General features: G+C 34.3%; 1 protein-coding gene across 2 annotated transcripts in view; it reads left to right on the top strand.

Moving 5' to 3' along the window:
- Positions 1-23,368, top strand: part of LOC150095758 (phosphatidylserine decarboxylase proenzyme, mitochondrial-like) — a 143,754-nt gene that overhangs the window by 78,417 nt on the left and 41,969 nt on the right. For both annotated transcript variants that reach the window (XM_090410750.1, XM_090410749.1), the window contains exons 2-3: positions 1,006-1,178; positions 10,233-10,435. In XM_090410750.1, the coding sequence (XP_090266876.1) occupies positions 1,006-1,178; positions 10,233-10,435 (376 nt within the window). The remainder of the gene's footprint in view (positions 1-1,005; positions 1,179-10,232; positions 10,436-23,368) is intronic.

Genomic DNA, 23,368 nt, shown 5'->3' on the forward strand with positions numbered 1-23,368 from the left:
GTCTTCAGGTTGTTTTAGGAACCATTTTTTCACCTTTGCTTTGACCTGTTTGCCATTTTCAAACATTCCTTGAGATGTTTTCAATCCAAGAAATAACCATAAATCTGATAGTGAAGTCATTGTATGGAGAATGTTCCACAACTTCAAATCTGATTTTCGATAGCCATTAAATGAACATAGTTGTGTGTAACCTCTTGTCACACATCTTTGTCCTGATAACAACAAGAGGCACAAACATGATTACTTCATTGTTATAATTGCTGAAGTTGTCCACATAACTGTGCAAATTTATGGTTGGCCCTTTCACTATTCAATTCAAATAATATTTTTACTGTTCCATTAGTCAGCATGCACCTCCTGGAAGATTTGTCTTGAAAACAAATGCCAAAAAAAAAAAAAAAAGACTACTATAAAAACTTTTTTGGCACTTGGTGAGGTAGAGTGGTAATATGTAGTTTGTAATTTTATTTTGAGTGATAATAATCCAACTTTTGTTCATGTCAAATTTATGAAGAAAAGCACTTTTTTTTTTTTTTTGACTGATTGGAGCTGTCAGTTACAAACTTTGTCTCATTTTGTCAGTCTGCTGATGTGGTACTCAATGTGTATTCATTTATTATAGCCGAATTCTGTAACAATTTGTGAATTTTTCTCTTAGTTGCCTTAGCTTTCTTGCTTGTGGAACTCATCTGCAGTTTTTGGTAACCCCACTTCATGATGAACTATTAATGTCAGTTCTCTCATCAGTTTTCTTTTTCGTTGTGCCTAGTGATATTCAGTACTTTGTTTGCTTCACCAAAAAACCTTGTAATTGTGATGAATTCTATCACACATTTTTATTCGTCAAAAGCTGTTTGGCATGCATTGAACTTTTGTGCCTGATAACAAAACTTTCAGAATATTTCTCATATTTTCTCCTTAATGTACTTAATTTTGTATAAAATCTTTTTGAATTATTGTTTTAAAATATTGCATAAAATGACCTTCGTACATATCTTTTTTTAGGATTTATAGTCACAGATTACTTAAGCCATTACAGTTGACTGATTTTGGAATATTTTCCTTGGCACAAGAGAGTAAAATCATTAACTCGTATAGATTACCATCGTATGCTCCATTAAAGAAATTTTCACTAAGTAGTTCAGACTTCAGCCATGGTATATGTGGTATGTCAACAAGTGAGTGTTTATTTCCATTTTTACAACTTTAACTCTACAACAACTTGGATATTTTAATTTTATAGTCATCATTAATTATTATATTTAACTTAAAGCTATCTTAAAGAAAACTTTGCACAGAAATATAAATCATGGGATATCTGGCCAATTCTGCCAACTGGTATGAAAGAAAAAATGTGTGGCTTGATGCTGTTAAATTATAGGTGTAATATCTTTTATTTTTTGATATTATGATTTTATTTATTATTATGTTGGACTGTGCCATTTGTAATAGTTTATTTATATTTATTTTTATCCCTAGATTCATTAAATCCTTAAATAAGGATTTAATGAATAGACGAATGGATGTCTACTGCGGCATCGTAATATTTTTCTTACATCGTAGTTACTTGAACCAGTTCAAACTGTTTGTAGATTTCAATTTCTAATTCATGCTCAAACTCGCAATTATTCTTAATCCTTTGGTCTATAACCTTTGGTTTACTCCCCCTCAAAGACTGTAGGTATGCTATTTCACATGCTCGAAGTGTAGACTTAGGAAAGGCTTCTGGCTGTAATCAATTCCTTAATCTACCTTGCTGTATTTCACTTGTATTGATCCTTAAATTTTTTTTTTTTTTTTTTTTCGACTATGCCATTAAGGATCACATAAAAGAATTGTTTTTCTTTCCCTTACATGCAAGATGAACATTCAGCTAAGTACAAAAATAGCTCTCAATTTCTCTCCATCTCAAGCAACTCCTATTAATTAATCAGTCAGTTGTGGCTATCACTTTTCTTAGGTCACACAGGTTCGATATTTTTATGAGACAGTGCATTGGCAAAACAAGATCAGGCAAGCTATTAACAAAACAAATATTTTTATTCATTCTAAGACAAATTATATACAAAATTCAAACAGCACATATCACACGTCTGATTCTAACTAAGACAACAAAAGCACAGTGGAGACAATACAAATCATGTGTCTAATTCTCAACATGATCATTTAAGCATTTCGCTCAAGCTTTAAGACAAAGAAATTATAAGTACACATAAATTTTCAGACACTTGGATAGAAACTTAACACACTTAAACTTCACTCACGTTATAAACAGAAAAAGGCAAAACTTAAACCACATTCAATTTACCATTACACAACATTAGCAAATCTTTAGAACTCTATATACTACTGTTCACATTCAAACAGAAGTACGGCTTTCCGATTTCTCTAGTACTTTCTATGCTAATAGATAACAGAACCAACATTCGTCACTTGAACTTTACAATCTAGGATATGACATAAAACAGTTTACTTACAATCTTGCCAGTTAATTACACAGTTACATAGATCCTAAAGGCTTACGGACACTAGGTTACGGCAGCGATAATTCAGCATACACGTAGATCATCGAAGAATCGTACGTTAGGACATCTTGAAATGACAGTTTCTGCTACTAGTGAATTTCCTGTCTTAACCGATGCTTGCAGGAATGCAACTCTCCCTGCTCTCGGAAAAGGCTTGGCACAGGAACAAAATCTTTGAGGCACGAGCCCTTTGGCCCCTCAATCTCTGCCTTTTATATCATTCTCCCGACCTTGGCCCTTCTTCAAATTAAGTCCTCCGGATTTACTGGAGGGTTTTCTCCGTCACCCACGCTATCGTTGGGTTTTGGCGGGAAAACTCGTAATCCCGTGACCTTCGTGATTGTCACTAGCCTTAGGTCTATTTGCCTTATCCTGTCCGAGCTTAATTTTAGTTGCAATTCTAGTGGTTCTTATTTAAATATTCTAACAATTTGTTACCAGATTTAATACAGTTAAAGTGAGTTATACATTATTACAAGTTTTTAATTACAATTGTAATAATTACAATTATGTATTGTAATTATTAAAATACATAATTACAAGTATTTTATGTAATAAAATTATTTTATTATAAAAATTATATATAAATAAAATTTTTAAGCCCAATTATGTACAAAAACAAACACGAATAAGAATCTACGATACAGTAGATAAACCAACCTTACTTTATGGCAGTGAGATGGACAATAAAAAAAAAGCAGATGAAAGAAGAATTGAATCATCCGAAATGAAATTTCTGTGCAGAACAATAATGGACAAAATGAAAAGTAGCGAAATCAGAAAAAAACTTGGAATTACAACCTCCCTAAATGAGACAGTTACAGTGGTATCTCGCTAATCCAAACTTCTTTAGTCCGAACCCTCCAGTAATCCGAACTGCGATTTGAAAGAAAAAAGTTGTGTTATTATTTTGTGTGCTATTATTTAATTTAATAATTATTATTTTAACTATTATTATTTATTTTATTATTATTACAGTACAGTATTTTTTTCATACTGTGGATTGTGCGGTTATACTGGAGAATATAGTACGTACTGTATTGTCGTCATGAATCACTGCTGTCGTTAAAAACTGTGGCCTTCTAGAATTTACCAAGATAACTACGGTGATACGCAAAAACAGGAAATTCAAAACGTGCGTAATTTGGTTAAAAATATAAATCCAGATGTTGAAATTTTGCAAACAGATGTTACGGAATGGATTACAAGTAGAACCGAAAGTGAATTCGAAATCAAATCAGATGCTGAAATTTTAAATTTGATGCTACAGAATGAATTAGAAGACGATGAAGAACTCGAAGAAAAAAAAAAAAGTAAAACATAAAGAGGCAAGTAGACAGTTTTAATGAGTGCAAGAATGGCCTAAGCAGAATGATACGCACTTCCACAATATTTTATTGCTAATAAAAAATACTTTTTTGTATGTTATTTGGTGAAACTTTTTTTTGTGTGTGTTGTGCACAAGAAAGTGATATTTTTATGCAAATTAAGTTATGTACTGAACTACGCAATTTTATTAAATCAGAATCCTCAACAATACAGATATATACAAACTAAATTTTTTACTAAAATAAACTTGTGTACTGTATTATTTTTTTTTTTAGTTTTACATTAAAGTAGCTTTTTTTCTATCAGTTACTTCGTTTATTTACAGAATTAAATTGATGTACCATTAGAATCTTATTATTTTTGTCTCAAACGCTAGTTATTACGGTCTCTCAGAGGAAATTTGCTAATCCGAACTTTTCACTAATCCGAACGAGCAGGGTTTTTATTAGTTCGGATTAGCGAGATTCCACTGTATTTGCTATAGAGAAAAATGGAAAGAACACATACTGAGAATGAATAGAAGCAGAATACCTAAACAAATTCTAAATTATCACCCAAAAGGTACTCGATGCAGAGGAAGACCCTTAAAAAGGTGGAATTGAGTCCAGAACAGGCCACTTGGCCTATAAGCCTGAAAAGGAAGAAGTATTTATGTAATTTAATTGCTCATGTAAAATCGATATAGAAAAAAATACTTCTATTTTTATTCTTTGAGATTTTACAATAGATCATGATTATTCCATTAAATAACTTTTGGATATTTCTGCCAACTATGTTAATTCTGCATATTGCTAACTATCCTTACTTAAAAATATTTACTGTCATAAAGTAATTTTCAACAAATATCCTTAGAATTATGATTGTCATCCAGAGTTATTTAGTTCGGAATTAATTTTGAAAATCCTAGGGATCAGACATAATGAGCTAACCTAATATTTATTGGTTGGAATTCTCTTGTCCTTTCACTGATGAAATTATGCAACTCCAAATCTAGATTAGAAGACCAGGTGTCTTCTTCCTGGCCAGTAACTCTTACATTTTGAGCTTTATTGCAAATTAAATCTTGAGTTGGTTGCACCTATAATTTTTAGGTATCGACAAGCTCTGCTGTAGGTAGTGTGATGCCTCTTCAGATTATTTTAATCTTGCTTTTTTTGTCCCTTTTTATTAAGACCATTACTTTAGCTTCGAAAAATGGTTGTTATTTACTTATGCAATATTCGTTAAAAAAAGATTCTTCATTATTCTTCTCGCTTGGTTGAACAGTGGGAAGGAGTAATGACAAGAGGCCATCCCTGGAAGTTACGAAAGGAAACTGTGAGCAAGAGGGTAAGGAGTGGTTTCTTTGCGTGGAGGGTGGTTGAACCGTGGGATGCATTGCCTGATGGAGTGGTGGGAGCAAGAACGGTCAATGAGTTTAAAGAGTAGTGTGATAGACTTTGTGTTTCTTAGGGGGGACCTCCCCTCGATGAGTCTTGACAGACTTTATGTTCTAGGAAGGACCTCCCATGATGAGTCTTTTGACTCCATGGAGGCCTGAATAATAATAATAATTATAGCGCTGATGCATATGAGAAAAATGGCAGCTAAGACATAGATGTTGACTGATATCAACATGCAGGATGAGTGTGATGTAGTGTGTGTTTAATGCCTTCGTTGCTGACATTGAATGGTTAGTGGTATGAGAGTGAGAATAGAGGAAATATTTCATAAGTCATTATCAAATTCCTGACATGTACACTTAAGTACTATCATAATATCCTATATACCCTCAAGGGTATACAGGATATTATGATAGTAGTACTACATGAAAATTACATTATTACTTACTTCCAATCAACAATTTTCCTCCAAATCAATCTGTTATCTGTCAAGACTCCAACATTATCAGGTCTTATATTTCTGTTTTCTAAGACACTTTTTACTCTATCAATCTTCCTACATCTCGGTCTTCCTCTGTCTTTTTCTTGCCAACCTGGCAGAGAATACTTGTTTTGCTAATCTTTCCTCTCCAATCTGTTTAAGTGACCATACCACCTGAGATTAGCTCTGCTAATCATTCCTGGATGCTAACAATGTCAAGTTCTTTCCTAATATCCTCATTTTTAATATGATATTGCCATTGATGCCATCTCGTATCTACAGTCTCTAGTCTTTAATCAACTATTTTACTTCTAACCCAGCTCTCAGATATAAGATCATAAGTTAAAATTGGTTTGAATACTGTCTTATATACAGCTAATTTAGTGTTTTAACTATCTTCTCTCTTATTCCTTATAAACTTATTCATTTGACTTCCTATCAATAATAATTTACCATCTTCACAAAAAAAGTGTGCCTAAGTAGCTGAAATATTTTACTTGATCTATAGGCTCTCCATTCACAATACAGTTGATATTTTCAATGTTTCTACCTATGTTCATTGTCTTTGTGAGTGTAAAAAATGAGTTGTGTCAGCAGTGAGAGAATGAAGTGCCTTGATATTATGGATATAAGGCAGGATTGTGGAAGTGTTGTGGAGAATGTAGTGGAAGCAGTGAATGGTAGCGCATGAAATACAGATGTAAGTTTGAAGGAAGTAGGATGATGAGATACCAGTGTGGAAAGAAACTGCACACTGATGCAGTCTCCTTCACATGACAAAACGTGAGCAAGCAACTGGAGAAACAGTTGGCATGTGGTAATGTATAAGAGGTATACTTAATGAGAAAATAACAAAAACATGTTTTCCAGGTGCAAAGATAAAGGATGATAGTAAAGCTTTAATTTTGTAGAAAAAGAGAAGCAAACAAGTTAATTGTTTTGGTAGATACAGATGCTTTGAAAGGTGAGAAATATGAGAGAATGAAAAAGTTGTTGGAAGATGCAAAAATGAAGAGAAAGTAAAGATTGTGAGTCTGCTGTCTCATTATGATAGGATAGAATTGAGAATAAGGGCCATGATTGTCAATGAGAAGATTGTGCAGGAGGAATGGTGTACAGTTTATAGATGTGTGGAGTGAATTTTGATGAACCTAAGGAAGTACCTGTATATGCCTGATGGACTGCACTTAAATGGTTTTGGAATTAGGTACTTGGAGAAAGTGTTCATTGATAGTTTGAAAGTGCAAAACCAGGGAAACTAGAGATATTGGTGGAGGGGGGAGGCAATCAAGCATGTCTAGCCACCTCTGGGATAAGCATGAGTGCAGGAATGATTGTGAAGAATTGGGTGCAGTTTCCAAGGTTTCAAATCTGAATGGACAGGTAATGACATTATGTAAGGGTAACTGGGGGCTTAAGAGGATGTTGAAATGCATGTACAGCAATCCCTCGATTAGTGCGCCTAATGCGTTCTTTAAAACAGGCTCATTAATCGAATATAGTAACCTATGGGAAAATGTATAATTCGTTTCCTCAGATTTCTTTTTTGACCCTTAATTTTTTTTATTAAAGAATTGGGTATGTCTCAGGATCTAGTTAAAGGAAAACCATGAAGCTGGAAGACAATAAAACATATTCAGAATATAAATTTTATTATTCTATTTAACAAAGAATTGAGCGAACGTAGTTTGGTGGGCATTTTGTTTCTTTTTTTCATACAACCGACTGTATGGCCCCATTGCCTCTTCTACTCTTCTGCAAATTTTACTGCTTCTCTCTTCATCAGGGTCAGCCTCTAAGCATTGCTGCTTAAAATCTTCGATTGTATGAAAAATATTTTCAAATTGTTTCTGTGAAATCTCTTTTGGCTGACTATCAGTGGTTAAATTTTCTTCATGTTCTTCGGGATCTTCTCGCTGTGCATCTAAATTTAGCAGGTCTGAATCACTCAATTCTTCAGAAGAGATTTAATTAACTCTTGGGCATTATCATTGAAGGGGAGAAAGAAATGAAGGACATACGAATTGGTTGCCAACACATGAAATCACATGCTTTATAGATAAAATTTCCCAACTGTGATACAAGCAAAATAGTTACCATTTTAAAAACTACAATGATCATCAAAGAGAAGTTACATGTAATAATAAACAACTCTTCCCAAAAGATTACCCTATTATCGGAATGGATTCTCCTTTTTGTGACATGCGCTGAAGTGTCGAAGGGTTTTGAATCTGTGAGTATACTATAGCAGATGACATAAATTTTGGCAGTAAAAATTTGGAACATAGTATACGTAGCGTACATGGAAGTAGTGTAGTATGCCATTAAAAATAACTTTGTAAAATGTTTTAAATCGTAACTAAATTATTTCATTGTGGTGAGTGATTTTTTATGATTTTATCTATGTACTAGGGAGGGCCTCTGCCTCCCCTCCTCCCAGTTCCTGACTGGTAGGCTTGTGTTCTCCTTGAATTCTGATGACTCGAAAGCCCCCCCCCCCAAGTGTTCCCAACTGGTAGGCCGGTTCTTCTTGAATTCTGATGACTTGACACTCAGGGTAGCCCCTGAGTTTCAAAATGTTTCAAATAACTTGACAAAAAAAGACTTATCATTTTATATTATAGGGTAGATATATTAAATAAAACCGGTGAGAGAGAGGGCAACCCTGACGTACTCCTCTATTTATTGGTTTCCAGCTTGATGTTGAATTATTGTACTTCACAGATATTTTATTATCTTGATATATATTATATAAGGCTCTAAAGAGTTGGTTTGGTATTTCATATTCTTCTAGGATTTCCCATAGTTTTTCTCTCATAATTTTATCAAATGCTTTGGTGTAATCTATAAAAGCTATGTGCGTTTCTATGTTCATTTCTCTGTGTTTTTTCAATTAATAATTTTAACGTAAATACAGAAGCTATGGAAGACCTGCCTTTTCTGAATCCATTTTTTTTGTTCTATTAATTTTGGGTCTACTAACGTTTTAAGTTTATATGCTAAGATTTTTGCATATACTTTATAACAGGTACTAAGTAAGCTGATTCCACGATAATTGTTACAATCAGATTTATGTCCTTTTTTTATAGATGGGGATAACTATTGCTTTGGTCCAATCTTGTGGGCATTTTCCTTCTTTCCAGATAATATTATAAAAGTTAAGTAACCTGAGTGAGAATTTAAGTCCTGCATATTCGATAAGTTCCAAGTTTATATTGTTTTCTCCTGGAGCCTTTCCTGTTTTGCTTTGGGTTAATGCTTCTGTCAATTCTTCTAGAGTGATGTTTTCCAAGTTATTCAAGATGTTTACAAAGGGTAATTTTCTATTTTGAATGTTTTCATCATACCATAAATCTTGGTAGTAATTTTGCCATGTTTCTATTTTAATGGTATTAATATTTGCTTTATCTCTAATTTCATTGCTTAGATCTCTAAGGATTTTATATTCATTAGGTCTTTTGAGCATACAGTCTCTCTCTAATTTTGTTACAAAATTGTTCCATCTGTTTCTGTATATTCTCTTGCATGCTGCTTTTGCTATTGCTTTTTTTTTCTGCTGTATTTGATTTTTGATTCTATTGTTTTTAGATTGAGCCAGTTTTTATATGCTTTTTTCTTTTCCACGTTTTCTTTGTTCCTAAACTTTCTTTTGCAGCTTTTGTCATTATGGTTTTTAGGTTTGACCATTCTTCTATGTTCTGATTTTGTTTTATACTTGTCATCCAGTTCTTTATTTTATTTTTATTTTTATTTTTTTTTTTTGGCAACTCTTTAATGCTATTGTCGTCCAAAAGTCTAACTTTGAAGGATTCAAAATTTCTATTTTCCCTGTGCTTTTTTGTTGTTTTCCTTTTCCATCTTGGTTCCCATTTTATTTTTGTGATTAAAAGGTAATGATCTGATTCTATTTCATATCCTCTGTATACTCTTATATCTATTGTCATTTCTGACATTTTGATATTGCTGATTATGTAATCAGTAATGCTTCTTGTGTCTCTTGCTTCCCAGGTGTATCTGTGGATGTCTTTGTTTGAAGAAGGTGTCAATTATTTTAAGGTTATTGCTTGTAGTAAAATCCCTTGATCTATTTCCATTTCTATTACAGTTAAGTTCTCCGATAGGTTCTATGCTTGGTTTATATGGTTTATTGCCAATTCTTGCGTTGAGATCTATTACCAAAATGTGATCCTTAGGATTGGTCTTATTTAATATGTTCTGCGGTTGGGTGTAGAAGTTTTCTGAGTCCTCCTCTTTTCCTTCTTCAGGTGCATGAGTTCAGATTACTGTCATATAGCCTCTGTCTATTTTAATTCTCATTTCTATTATTTATCTCTCCAAAAGTTGTAATGGATTATATTGTTTCTAAGAGATTTATGTAGAAAGAACATTACACCAGATTTAGCTCTCTCTTCTGCTTTTACTCTGAAAAAAAAAAGTTCATATAAAAAACAATTCTCTAATTTTAATATTTTATGACTCATCTATATGAAAATTTTAATCGATTCTTTATTTCAGAATCCAGTTCTTCCTCTCATCAGTCATGGCACTGGGTTGGAACAAACCCTTTAATTCGTTATATCCGGGCACTTCGTTGGACTCCTATACCACTTGGATTAGGTTTTGCATTTATAGCATATCAGCAGTTTCATAATGTGAAAAAACGTGAATATATAAAAATAAATTCTACAAAAAAACCATTGTTGGCTAGTGATTTTGAGGTGAGTACTAAGATCTTTGAGAAGATACTTTTTTTTTTCCACATATATTGTATTGTCAGCTTTTTTGTGAATAGCTTTAATTAATCTCGTATGGCTTTCAGAATTTGTTCCAGTTAATTTATACAGAGAATTTTTTTCTGTAAATAGTTTTTACAAAAAGAAAAAAGATATTCATGTATTTCTATATAAATTCAAAACAGGAAATAATTCTTTAATAAATGGTAGAAAAAAATTCTGTCCTGGATACCTCAGTTTCAACTTGATGTGCAATAACCTAAAGGAATTCAGGCATTCAGTTTATCTCAATACTAAATAAGGAAACTTGAGTTAAAAGATCAACACAATTTATATTTAAATCAAAGGTTATAAAGCATGTAAGACACAGCGACTGATAATTGGGATAGATAGCAAATGATGGTGTTAAGCTAAAATTTCCTTCTGCAAGCTATTCATAAGATAATATAACTACCATTCTAATGTTATTCAGTTACTATAAGTCTACAGTCCTAATCTCGTTATGTCAAATCAATCACATACAACACAAAAGACCTCTTCCAAACAATTCTTATCAAAAGGAGGCTAACTATCTAATTAGATTCTGTCCACAAAGTTCTTTAGAATAATATTCATAATTTACATTCACAAATAATTTTCTCTCTTCTAAGGAATTCTAAACACAAAATAGAGTAATTCTACTTTACCAAACTTTTTCCGACGTCCTTCAGCACCACGTGTACGTCTGGTTACCTCTTGTCTTGGCTGTTCTTACACCAGCGTAAGGGGCTATGCTATCTTCATAATTACCGCCAATCATGGACTCGATTCTTTGTGTCTCAGGAAACATCTCTATTCCTCTCGATGGGACTCTTCAGTGAGGGCTCGATTCTGCTAGGGCTGGAAAATTTCAGCTCTACCTGACGCTTCATCCCCCTTACTCGAACCACCGCCGAACTTCCTAACCAGGAAAAGCGATAAGGCAAGAGAGAGCCGATACAGCACTCATTCCCTTATATTCTTCATTTGAGCACCCCCTTTTTCGGAGTCCCCTTTGCACACGATCTATATTTTTTCTCCCCTTTGCTGTTATACTCTTGTATTCATGGAATTCGTGTCGACGTACTTTCCGGGTAAGCTACTGCCTCCAGCATTATGCTTGACACGTGTAGTTGTATACCTTCTATGAATTCTTACTTAATATCTATCTGGTGACTCGCAATCATTCTATACAACTAAAGTGAGGCTTAAATAATATTAACAAATTCCTCTTTTAAGACAATCTCTAATTCGATCTTGGTATGATCACAACAGATTAAAATACAATTTTATACATATGTGAAGAAGTTTCACTTCAATTTCTGCTGATGTGCAGGTATTTCTCTTTGTTTGTGTAGTTTAGTATGTTAGACCCTGAATGAATGATTTCTTTGTAAGATTCCTTCATTCAGGATCTAACACTAGACAGCATGACAAAGGAAATATCAACAGTCATTAAGTTGTTCATTCAGTAATGCATTCCTTTTTAGTGACACTATTTATCACAGACGTTTTATTTTGCTATAAAAATTGTTCTGTCAAGATCCAAATTGAATTTCTCATCCCAGATTTTGTTAATTTCCATTCAGAAGAAAATAAACTGTTTGGCAATAAAAACTGAAGATCACAAGCATACATTATGGTATATGCTTATGATCAAATACACAGTTGACAAAAGTATTTGGACACCTTGCATACCATGCAGTTATTCAGGGAGTGTCTGCATAAGTCTGGTAATAAAAGGTGGGATGTGCTACATGATTTTGCACTGTACTCGATGTCAAGATGCCCACATTCAGCTGAACTGACAGACCTCCAACATAGGATGATAGTTGGGTGTCACATCAGTGGTCTTTGTCTGTGATATTGCTGCCTGTCTCAGTATACCGAAATCCACCTTCGCTTATGTCATTTGTAAATGGAAATTTGATGGTCCTACCACAGATGGAAAACGCCTTAGGAGGCTAACAACACTCACTGATAGAGATTGACTAGCTCTGTCTAGAATGTTTGAGCATCTGCACATCATCAGCGTCAGACCTTGCAGTTAAACTAGAAAACACTTCAGGAACGTCTCTCAGCCAGGACAGCACTAGAACTGCTTGCAGAGAGTTGCATGCCTTAGGTTACCATGGCAGAGCTACTGCAAACAAGCCATGTATCACCCCCCCCCCCCTTTCAATACCAAATAATGTTTGGATTGGTGTCTTTCACACTGTTCCTGGATGATTGGAAAAGGGTTCTGTGGAGTAACAAATCATACTTGCAATTGTTTTACTCTAATTGATGTGTTTGGACCAGGAGATTACTTAGGGAACAGTGTTCTGGCAGGGCTGCATCATTCCAACTATCAAGTTGGTGGACATCTCCAAAACCATGTCTGATTGCTACCTGGACATCCTGAACAACTTCATGCTTCTGATGTTGTGGAAGTACTTCAGTAGTGGCCCTTGCATGTCAAAGACTGATTTCCACAATATAAAGTTGAAGTGTTGGATTTGCCGGCTCAGATTCCAGATCTCAACCTCATCAAACACATTTCGGATGAATTAGAACTCTGAATTTGCTCTAGACTGCAGCAGCCATCATCAACAATGGGGATGGCTTTGTGCAAGGAATGGGAGAATATTCCTTTTGCAACATATCAGAAATTGGTTGAAAGCATGCCCTGAAGGGTAGTTACTGTCATCCAGGTCAAAGGTGTTTTCCCACTTGGTACTAGAAATGTAATTAAAACACTTTTTTTTTTTTCCCCATATCTAAGTATCCAAATACATTTGTTTAATATCGTGTACATATTATTATGCCTATATATTTTTATAATTTTATATACACATGGTACTTTGATATCATTCAGAGCTGAATTTTTGATTTCATATGACTCTCAACCATGGAAGGTCATAAACCTTGTGGTACCATTCATGGACAAAGGATTTTTTCCTATTTCTATGAATGTTTGTTTTACCATTCCTTTTTACATAATCTGTAAATCCTGCTTTAGAGAGCATGCATGGAACTTTCTCCTTCAGCTGCTTCATACTACCAATGAGCAGCAGGGTAGCTGTTTTTACACTAGGTTATGAAATTCATCTCCCACCTAAAGACACATTCATGCCAATGGGATTCGAACCTGCATCTTGTTGGTTATCGAGCAGATGTGCTGACCACTTGATCAAACGAGGCTGAATAGTTATCGAGCTTTACATTATTCCAAGAAGGTTATCAAATGGTGTAAGTGACTGAATTGAAACAATAGAAAAATCAAAATGAAAATCACTTGATAAATTTCATTACTATATATATATACTAAATACCAAGTTTCAGTAAATTGCATCAGCTATTGCCAGATCATTTTTGTCAATAAAAAATAATCCAGTTTAAACCAAATCCATTCATTGTGTTGTACACTCTAAATGTACAACAGGGGCACCATTTCAGTGGTGCCCCTGAAAATGATCCAGTTTGATACAAAATAGATATGGCTGAACAAATTTTTGTAAGAATTTCCAAATACTGAGCTTCAGCAAACTCTGCCCATGTAGTCTAATAACTTGTATATGGATGAATGGGCAAATTAATATAATCGGTGTTTTATACATTTTCAAAATGCCTAAAAACACTTGGGTTTTGGATAAATACAATTCCCTGAATTTTGACCGTCTAATTTACAAATGAAGCTAATGATTCTAATAAATATATCAGTAAAGGGTGATTATGGATTTTTGAGCAAAGAGCTCTTGGCTTCTTGGTATCCTACCGGTATAACAAGATATACCAAAAGCTTCAAACTCTTTGCAGTTTGAGCAAACTTAGCTTGCCTATTTAGTGTAAGTGATGAATATTTTATCTGCTTTTCATAATTTTATTATCACGCTTTTTTTTTTTTTTTTTCCTTGTCTCTAACCATACATCAGCACCTTTCTTCATACCATCTTGAACTTGTCTGCATTGCCTAGGTTCTCTAATAATTATGCCAAGGTTACAAAAGGAACATAACTGCATTTCATAAATGCAAACAGCTATGCCAACAAATTTTTAGTTTGCTCAGTTTCAATTTCTGAAGAAAGAAATGCAAAGTGAAGAGTAGCAGATGACATGTATTTTAATATTGCTAATTTAGCAAAATGAAAAGTAATGTACTGAGCCATCTTATTTATTTAAATTGAGAGTTCAAACTTGCTTGCATTCATTTATTATTAATTCTATAGCATGTTTAGTAATATAGATGGACTAGATCAGTGATGGCGAACCTATGACAAGTGTGTCAGTGCTGACACACTTGAGGGTTTCAGGTGACACACCTTGGATGTTGAAAAATATTGGTATTCTGATGAAAAAACTGCGATAAATCGTGTAAGATCGCTCTCAGTTAAGGTGAAGGTAGGTTTGTTCATTGAAAGAACTTTCTACCAGTAGTCAGCAACAGAAAAGTCATTAAATATAATGTAAGTTTGTAACTTAAGTATAAAGAGCTAATAAGCTTCATTTTGGCTTAATACATTTCGGCTTTATACTTAAGTAACTTAATGGTTGCACCTGTTTGGATAACTCGTTCGCAGAGTACATAAGTTCTTTTCGCTATACACTTTGGTATTAGGTCTAGCTACTCACTGATGAAGCCTCAAAAAAAGGCTGAAACCGGTCTGGGTAGTGACCTCCCTCCATAATGTAATAACAGCATACATTTCCTAGGAAATGTGTTTTTACATTATGGAAAATACCTAAGAATAGCGATCTGAACTTCCTCCACCTTTGCAACGAGTTGCCCGGTATTGTACTACGTACTAGGATCACTTGCATTGGCTAACGCTAGTGTCGCCGATACTTTATAGTTTACTATATTCGGCAAGAAACTCTGATTCCAATCTTTGAGTTTCTTATTCGGTTTTAAAACTATGTGGGATTTAATATCCCCTTACTTTAAGTAATGTAAGTTTGTAATTTCGGTTTATTAAATTAATTGTATAATATGAATTCATAGATTTTATATCAATGTCCTATTAAATAAATAGCCTAATATGATATGTATAAGTCACCATCTATGATTATGTAGTTACATTTATAATGCATGTATGCAAGTGGCACATCAACAACGTCAATATTTAAAAAAAAAAAAAAAAAAAGTTTGACACACTTGGGTAAAAAGGTTTGCCATCACTGGACTAGATGGTCCAGAAACAAACAAGGCATTTCTTCAAGCCATCACTAAGCAAGGTGCAGTAAACCTTGTACTAGACAATGAAAATCATCTGTAGCAAGTGTACTCCATTACTGTGGAACAAAGCATGGTGGTGGTGGGGAAGAAGTAAAATTATTTGTTGTAAATAAAGCCACAGTTCATTTGCATAAAATGACACTTAGAACCTCATTCAGGAAAAGATATGAAATTCAGAGGATTACTTGGATGTTGAAGAACACATTGACAAATAAAGATAGGGAGGTTATTATCCTTCTTTATAAAGCTATGATTTAGCCACATGTTGACCTACTGTCAGAGATTTGGTCGTCTGAATTTGTGGGGGACTGGGAGGTGGTAGAGAGAATTCAGAAGTTTGTGACAGGTCTGTGGAATGTTCTCTGTGAGGATAGATTGAAGGTTTGTTGGTTGCTGAGTTTATCTGACAGGTGGAGGAGAGTGGATATGATAGAAACTTATATCTAGAAAGTTTTTACCTTGGGCATAATATATGTTAAAGATTCCAAGCTGTTTTAAACCTGGTTTTGCTCCATTTCCCAAGTAAGCAAACAGACAAATAAGTCAAGTTTGTGCCTGCACGTAGTGCAACTCGTGGTAAAGGTGGAATAAGCTCTGATCACTATTCTTAATATTTACCCTTAATGCAAAGCCCATCTCCTTGAGGAGATGTATGATGCTATGCATTAAAGGCAAGGTGCCACTACCTAGACCAGGTTTCGACCTTTATTGAGGTCTCATCAGTGGGAGCCAGGCTAAGAAATAAAAAAATACAAGCTTATTCCACCTTTACTAAGAGTTGCCTAGACTTGCAGTAGGGTCACTTAGACTTGCACTATGTGCAGGCGCAAACTTGACTTATTTGTCTGTTTGCTTACTTGGGAAATGGAGTAAAATCGGGTTTAAAATAGCTTGGTATCTTTGAGAAACTTATACGTTACTAAAGGGATTCCATAAGATTGACACAAAAGAAATGTTTAATTATATGGGGATTAGGGGAGGGGAAACAAAGGATCGTGCTTGGAAGTTGTCTAAGAGTGTAGTTAGCAAAGCTGCATGGATAAGTTTTTTTTACTTCGAGAGTGGTGAACAAGTGGAATGGATTGCCACAGGTGGTCAGGAGTGTCCCAACAGTGAATAAGTTTAAGATGTATGATAGGTATTGTGTTAATGGATGGATAGTGTGTGTGTTCTCCTTTGATAAGTCTTTTGAATTCCATATAGTACCTGTATAAATAATAATAATCTAATTATATTGTCTTTTTGTTTTATGTTCTAATTCTAATTAATTATATACTGTAGTGAAAGTTTTTAAACAAAAAGACAATATAATTAGATGCCATTATAGAAAAAAAATGGAAGTCATTCCGTGCATCAAATTAGGTGAACATCATTCTGGTGTGCATAGAGCATTTAAGTTAATGCCTTCTACAGTTTGATCAGTAGTAACCAATGCAGATAAGATAAAGCAGTCACATGCATGAATGGTTTATGCAAAAATGTCATGAACCATTTTATTTATTTATTGGTATTGGTTTTCTCCCTTTCTACCCTCCTTCCTTTGGGGGCAGGTTGAGCCTTCCTAATGAGGAATTCGGTATATATACAATGAAGGTTTATTTTCTTGATTCTGAGAATTAGTAATAATATTTTTGGTTTACAGATCAAATGTTGATCAATTTTATTAACTTGACCAACTAGTTTTGCCAAACTTTAACTGTTGGCATCTTCAGGGCACTTACATATAGGCTGAAACAATCTCACAATTATGTGTAACTTTAAAACTGACTAGAATAATTACAAATAAAATAGTATCGAATGTGCGTGAAACACGTATTGCATGTACAAGATTAGCTAGCTGTTGCTAAGGAACTTTCTGTAGTTTATTAAAGTTCATTTCTTTTGTTTTTAAAGATTTGATTAGGGTTTTCCATATCTCTGGGAGTCTTGATTTCTGTTAAGGTTGACAGTAGAACGGGCGACTGTGGCTGCTTCTTTGAAAATTCTTGAATGGTAATCTAAGTAAGGGGAACAACTTTTGTCCCACTTGATGACATGGTTAGTTGTAGAGAAATGAGACGATAGGCCAGAAATATCCTGTCTGTTGTTTTTGACATAGCCAGTGTGCTATTTTTGCCTGATTTCAAGGCTTCTTGAAGTCTGTCCGATGTAACTAGAGCCACACGAGCATGGAATATTATAAACTCCAGCATAGTTATAGATAGGGTGGTTGTCTTTTGGAGATCTTAGTAGTTTACGAATAGATTCTATTGTTTAAATGTTACTCTTATTTTGTGTTGTTTGAGGAGGCTGGCGAGCCTCCTCAAACAACACAAAAGTGGCATCTTGTGGGAGATGCCACTTACAAAGGAATTGCAATAGTTTTTATATATTGAATAAAAGACGGTATACGGACAAGTCAGGTAGTAGAAGGTTTGCTTTGTCCTCATAGTCCTTTGAGTTCAGTATTACAGTACTGTTTCCTTTATCTGCTTTAAGTATTATGATGTCCTTGTTGTTTTTTAAATTACTAATAGTTCTTCTATCCAATGAGGAGAAGTTTTGTTTTGTGGAATAGGGAGATGAAAGTATTATACAACTTTTTAGTCTTAAATCATTTGCTGTGTGAAAAAATTCAACTACCTTTATACCACCCACAATGAGTCTAAACCTTCTTTACCGGACAACCAAGTTATTCTTAATTTCTCAAACCACATGTTAAAGAAACCTGAAATCGCTATTCTCAAGAAAGGTTTCAACTATGCAATAGCTCCTCAACAGATTCCTAAAATGGATTTCATCTGTAGTCTAGAAAAAGGAATCTCATTATTACCGCCTCACACAGTGTGAGGCGATAATAAATAAATAAAAAACAAAACTTCTCCTCATTGGATAGAAGAACTATTCGTAATTTAAAAAACAACAAGGACATCATAATACTTAAAGCAGATAAAGGAAACAGTACTGTAATACTGAACTCAAAGGACTATGAGGACAAAGTAAACCATCTACTATCTGACTTGTCCATATACCGTCTTTTAACGAAAGATCCGACAAAAAATCACCATGATACCAATGAATTACTACGCAATTTATCCAACTGGCCAACAGACTTGATTAAAAAATTAAAATCCATGCATCCTTTAGCTCCGAGACTCTATGGCGTTCCAAAAGTGCACAAAGATGGTATTCCTTTACGCCCAATCGTTGACGCAATAAACTCTCCTACCTACTTATTGTCAAAACATCTCTCGAAACTCTTACAACAACACATCCACAACTCAGAGTTATATTAAAAACTCCGAACATTTTGTGGAAAAGCTAAAAAAACATCAACATGTCGGATAATGATCTTCTAGCCACCCTAGATGTCACCTCTCTCTTTACAAAAGTTCCTGTAGTGGAGATCATTGACATCTTAAGTACCTTGTTCCCACAAGATATAACCTCATTGTTTGCTCACTGCCTAAATTCTAACTACTCTTCTTGGAAAAATAAGATCTACCAACAATTAACAGGCTTGACGATGGGGAGCCCACTCTCACCTTCATGTGCTGACCTCTTTATGGAAGACTTAGAAAATAAAATCCTATTTCAAATTATTCCCAAACCTAAAATTTGGTTCAGATATGTGGGCGATATCTTCATCGTGTGGAACAACAACAAAGATGACCTATATGATTTTCTCAAAAAGATCAACTCCTTCCATCATTCTATTAAATTTACTCTGGAACTTGAAAGAAAAACGACTACCGTTTTTAGACATCTTAATCAAAAAAACAAATTGATGGCAGTATAAATCTATCGGTGTACAGAAAACCGACCAATACATGTCGCTACCTACATTTCAGCTCATCTCGCATAAACTCAGCATTGTACACATGTTAAAGAAGAGAGCTATTTGCATCACAACAGACAACGAGACCCTTCAAGATGAGTTAACATTTTCCAACGATCTGTACTTGAACGGCTATCCAAGAAGACTAGTCAAAGTCCTTTTCTCTGAACCACCACAAAAAGAACAAGAAGATATTCATTATACAAAAACTATTGCAATTCCGTTTGTAAGTGGCATCTCCTACAAGCTCGCCAGCCTCCTCAAACAACACAAAATAAGAGTAACATTTAAACAATAGAATCTATTCGTAAACTACTAAGATCTCCAAAAGACAACCACCCTCTCTATAACTATGCTGGAGTTTATAATATTCCATGCTCGTGTGGCTCTAGTTACATCGGACAGACTTCAAGAAGCCTTGAAATCAGGCAAAAAGAGGAGCACATTGGCTATGTCAAAAACAACAGACAGGACATTTCTAGCCTATCGTCTCATTTCTCTACAACTAACCATGTCATCAAGTGGTACAAAAGTTGTTCCCCTTACGTAGAGGAAGATTACCATTCAAGAACTTTCAAAGAAGCAGCCACAGTCGCCTGTTCTACTGTCAACCTTAACAGAAATCAAGACTCCCAGAGATATGGGAAAACCCTAATCAAATCTTTAAAAACAAAAGAAATGAACTTTAATACATACTACAGAAAGTTTCTTAGCAACAGCTAACTAATCTTGTACACACGATAAGTGTTTCATGCACGTTCGATACAGTTATTCTTGTCAGTTTTATAGTTACACATAATTGTGAGATTGTTTCAGCCTATATGTAAGTGGCCTGAAGACTCCAACAGTTAAAGTTTGGCAAAACTAGTTGGTTAAGTTAATAAAATTGATCAACACTTAATCTGTAAACCAAAAATATTATTTCTAGATATATATATATATATATATATATATATATATATTTTTTTTTTTTTTTTTAATTGTAAATTAGTGTGTTCACGGGGCTGGTATGACTGTTCCAAAGGAAAAATAGCTAGTTTCCAGGCGAAAAAACCCTCTACCTCTGTATGAGACTGGCTAACTTACCTTTAGTTGAAAGAGCCTAGATAAAGATTCCTCATGTCTTCGATGGATGTTAAGATCCAGGTCTTTCCAACCAAAGGACCAAAGGGTTACTGACTAAGCTATGGAGACTCTGTGAGCATCATATTTAAGAATGAAGTAATGGCATAAATTATTAGTACTGTGTGTTGACTATATGAATCAAAACAACATTAGTGTAATCAAGCAGTAATTATGGGTAAGGCAAAGTCCTTGTTTAATGAAATAAAGGAAGAAGCTGGTAGAAAAGTCATTTGTGGCAAGCAGGGGTTGGTTTTTGTGATTAAAAAAATTAGACTAAAATTCACAGTATTAAAATTTCTGGTGAAGCAGCTAATGAGGTTTCTGCAGCAAATGAGTATACAGCTGAATTCCAGAAAATCAATGAAGATGGCTATTCCCATCACTTGGCTTTTAATGTGAATGAGATCATTACTGGAAAAAAATGCTTATGCCACACAGCATGTGAACAGAAATCTAATCCTGGTTTTAAAGGTACAAAAAGCTGACATATGTTGCTGCTGGGTTGTAAGTAATTCATCAGATACATTCAAATTAAAACCACTGTTAGTGTATCATGAAAAGACACTCGTGTGTTATAAATGGCACTGTTGTGATTTGTGTGCCTGTTCTCTGGAGTTTTAATAAAAAGCATTGGTGATCCAGACAGTCATTACTGAATGGTACACTTCATACTTTTGTCTAGAGGTGGCAAATTTTGTACTGTAAATAACTTGAATAATAAAGTTGTTTTAGCCATTGACAACATCCCTTTGCATCCAAAACCTTGAAGATTTATGTTCTGATGCATGGATGTTAAGATGTTTATTTTCTGTCCAACACCACCACTTTTGCAGCCAACGGACTAGGGTATCGTTTCAGCCTTCAAGATGCATTACTTGCACACAACCCTCAGAGCAATTGTTGAAGTGCAGCACAGAAACCTCACCATAGAGATGCTTAACCATGCTACCGGCCAGGATATATATATATATATATATATATATATACTCACACGTCCAAGTTTCCATGGATGCTAGGTGCATGTTAAAATTTTAATACCATTGATATTACATTGGAATATATGATGGATACGAAGCGTATGAGGATGTGTATTTGATCCATAATGGCCGGTAAGGTGGTTAAAGAAGCTTTAACACTGATGCAAACTGCCTGTGAATCTTTTTGTTGATGATGATCCTGACCTGGAATGCAGCTATTCCAGAGATGTTTTCAAATGGTCTGAAACATATTATAACATGTTAGAGAAGAGGGAAAAAGGCCCACAAAAATCCTTCTTGCAGTTCTCACTAAGAAGGACAAGGAGCCTGTCAAACCAGATGACCCTCAATCAGCCCATCTCATTAAGGCTTTGCCATTATACAGTATTTTTACTTTAATTTATAACTTATTGTAATTATATATTATAACTTTTAACTCCTCGTCGTCGTCGTCCGGTAGCATCCTCTAGCAAGAGGGTTGTAGCAGATGAGCAGCTCTTCTCCATTTCTCTCTGTCTGTTGCCTCCGTCATTCTTAAACCAGTCCATTCCACGATGTCATTGAACCACTCTCTAGGTGGTCTTCCATGTCTTGTCTTTGCTTCAACTTTCCCTTGTAATATAGTTCTTGTCAGGTGTCCTGAAGAACCTCTCAGAAGATATCCTGCAAATCTGGTCTTTCTTTGCATAATATTCTTTAGCAGTGTTCTTTCCATCCCAACTCTTCTTAAAATTCTTGATTTGATATTCTCTCTGTATAGCTAATCTTTTCCATCTCCCTATAACACCACATTTCCAATGCATTAATTCTTTCCATATCTCTCTGAGTGTCCATGACTCACTTCCATGACTTGCAATACTCCAAACTGTTGCTTCAACTATTCCAATTGTAACACCTATTTTAATATTCTTGTTTATTAAAATTCTCTTCATTTCCATAAATGCCGATTTAGCTTTGCCTATTCTATTTCTAATGTCTAACTCTGAAGTTCCTTTCTCTGAGATCCAGGCTACCTAAATATTGATATCTTTTCACTTCTAAAATCTTTTCTCCACATCTTATCTTTACATTATCTCCTATTTTTCTGCCTATCTTGGTCTTCTTTGTGTTAATCCTTAGTCACTACTCTTTGTAGGAGTTTTCAATTCTTTGAAAAATTTGTTGTAATCCATTTTCATTTTCTGACATCACCACTACATCATCTGCATATCTTAAGTTATTAATGATATTCCATTTATTTTTATTCCTTCTTCTACATCCTCAGGTGCCGCTCTAAGCATCTATTCACTGTAAAGGTTAAACAATAATGGTGATAAAACTAGACTATTGAATGACACAAATGTACAATGGCTATATGAACAAAGAATTAACCAATATCTAGATAAAATAAAACAAAATGAAGAAATAGAAATAGAATGGCTTAATATAAAAACGATACTAAATGCAGCAGCAAATGAAAGCTTAGGAAATACCAAAAAATTCAATAAAAGAAAAAAACTGAAGATCTGGGATGATACAATCAAAGAAATAATTAAAAAGAAAAAAGAAGCCTATCACAAATGGTTAAGCAGTAAAAGATTAGAAGATGAAATAGAATATAAAAGAATAAGAGCCATAGCTAAAAGAGAAGTCAGAAAAAGACATAGAGAATTATGGAATAAATTTGTTTCTAATTTAGAACATGATTTATATAAAATAAGACCCAATGTATATAAGATTTTGAAACACCTAAATGCAGATACCAAAGAAAACATAAAATTAAACAC

This window comes from Typopeltis vanoorti, chromosome 20, assembly GCF_054136105.1.
Source record: "Typopeltis vanoorti isolate ZY-2024b chromosome 20, IOZ_Tvanoo_1.0, whole genome shotgun sequence".
Classification (NCBI taxonomy): Eukaryota; Metazoa; Arthropoda; class Arachnida; order Uropygi; family Thelyphonidae; genus Typopeltis; species Typopeltis vanoorti.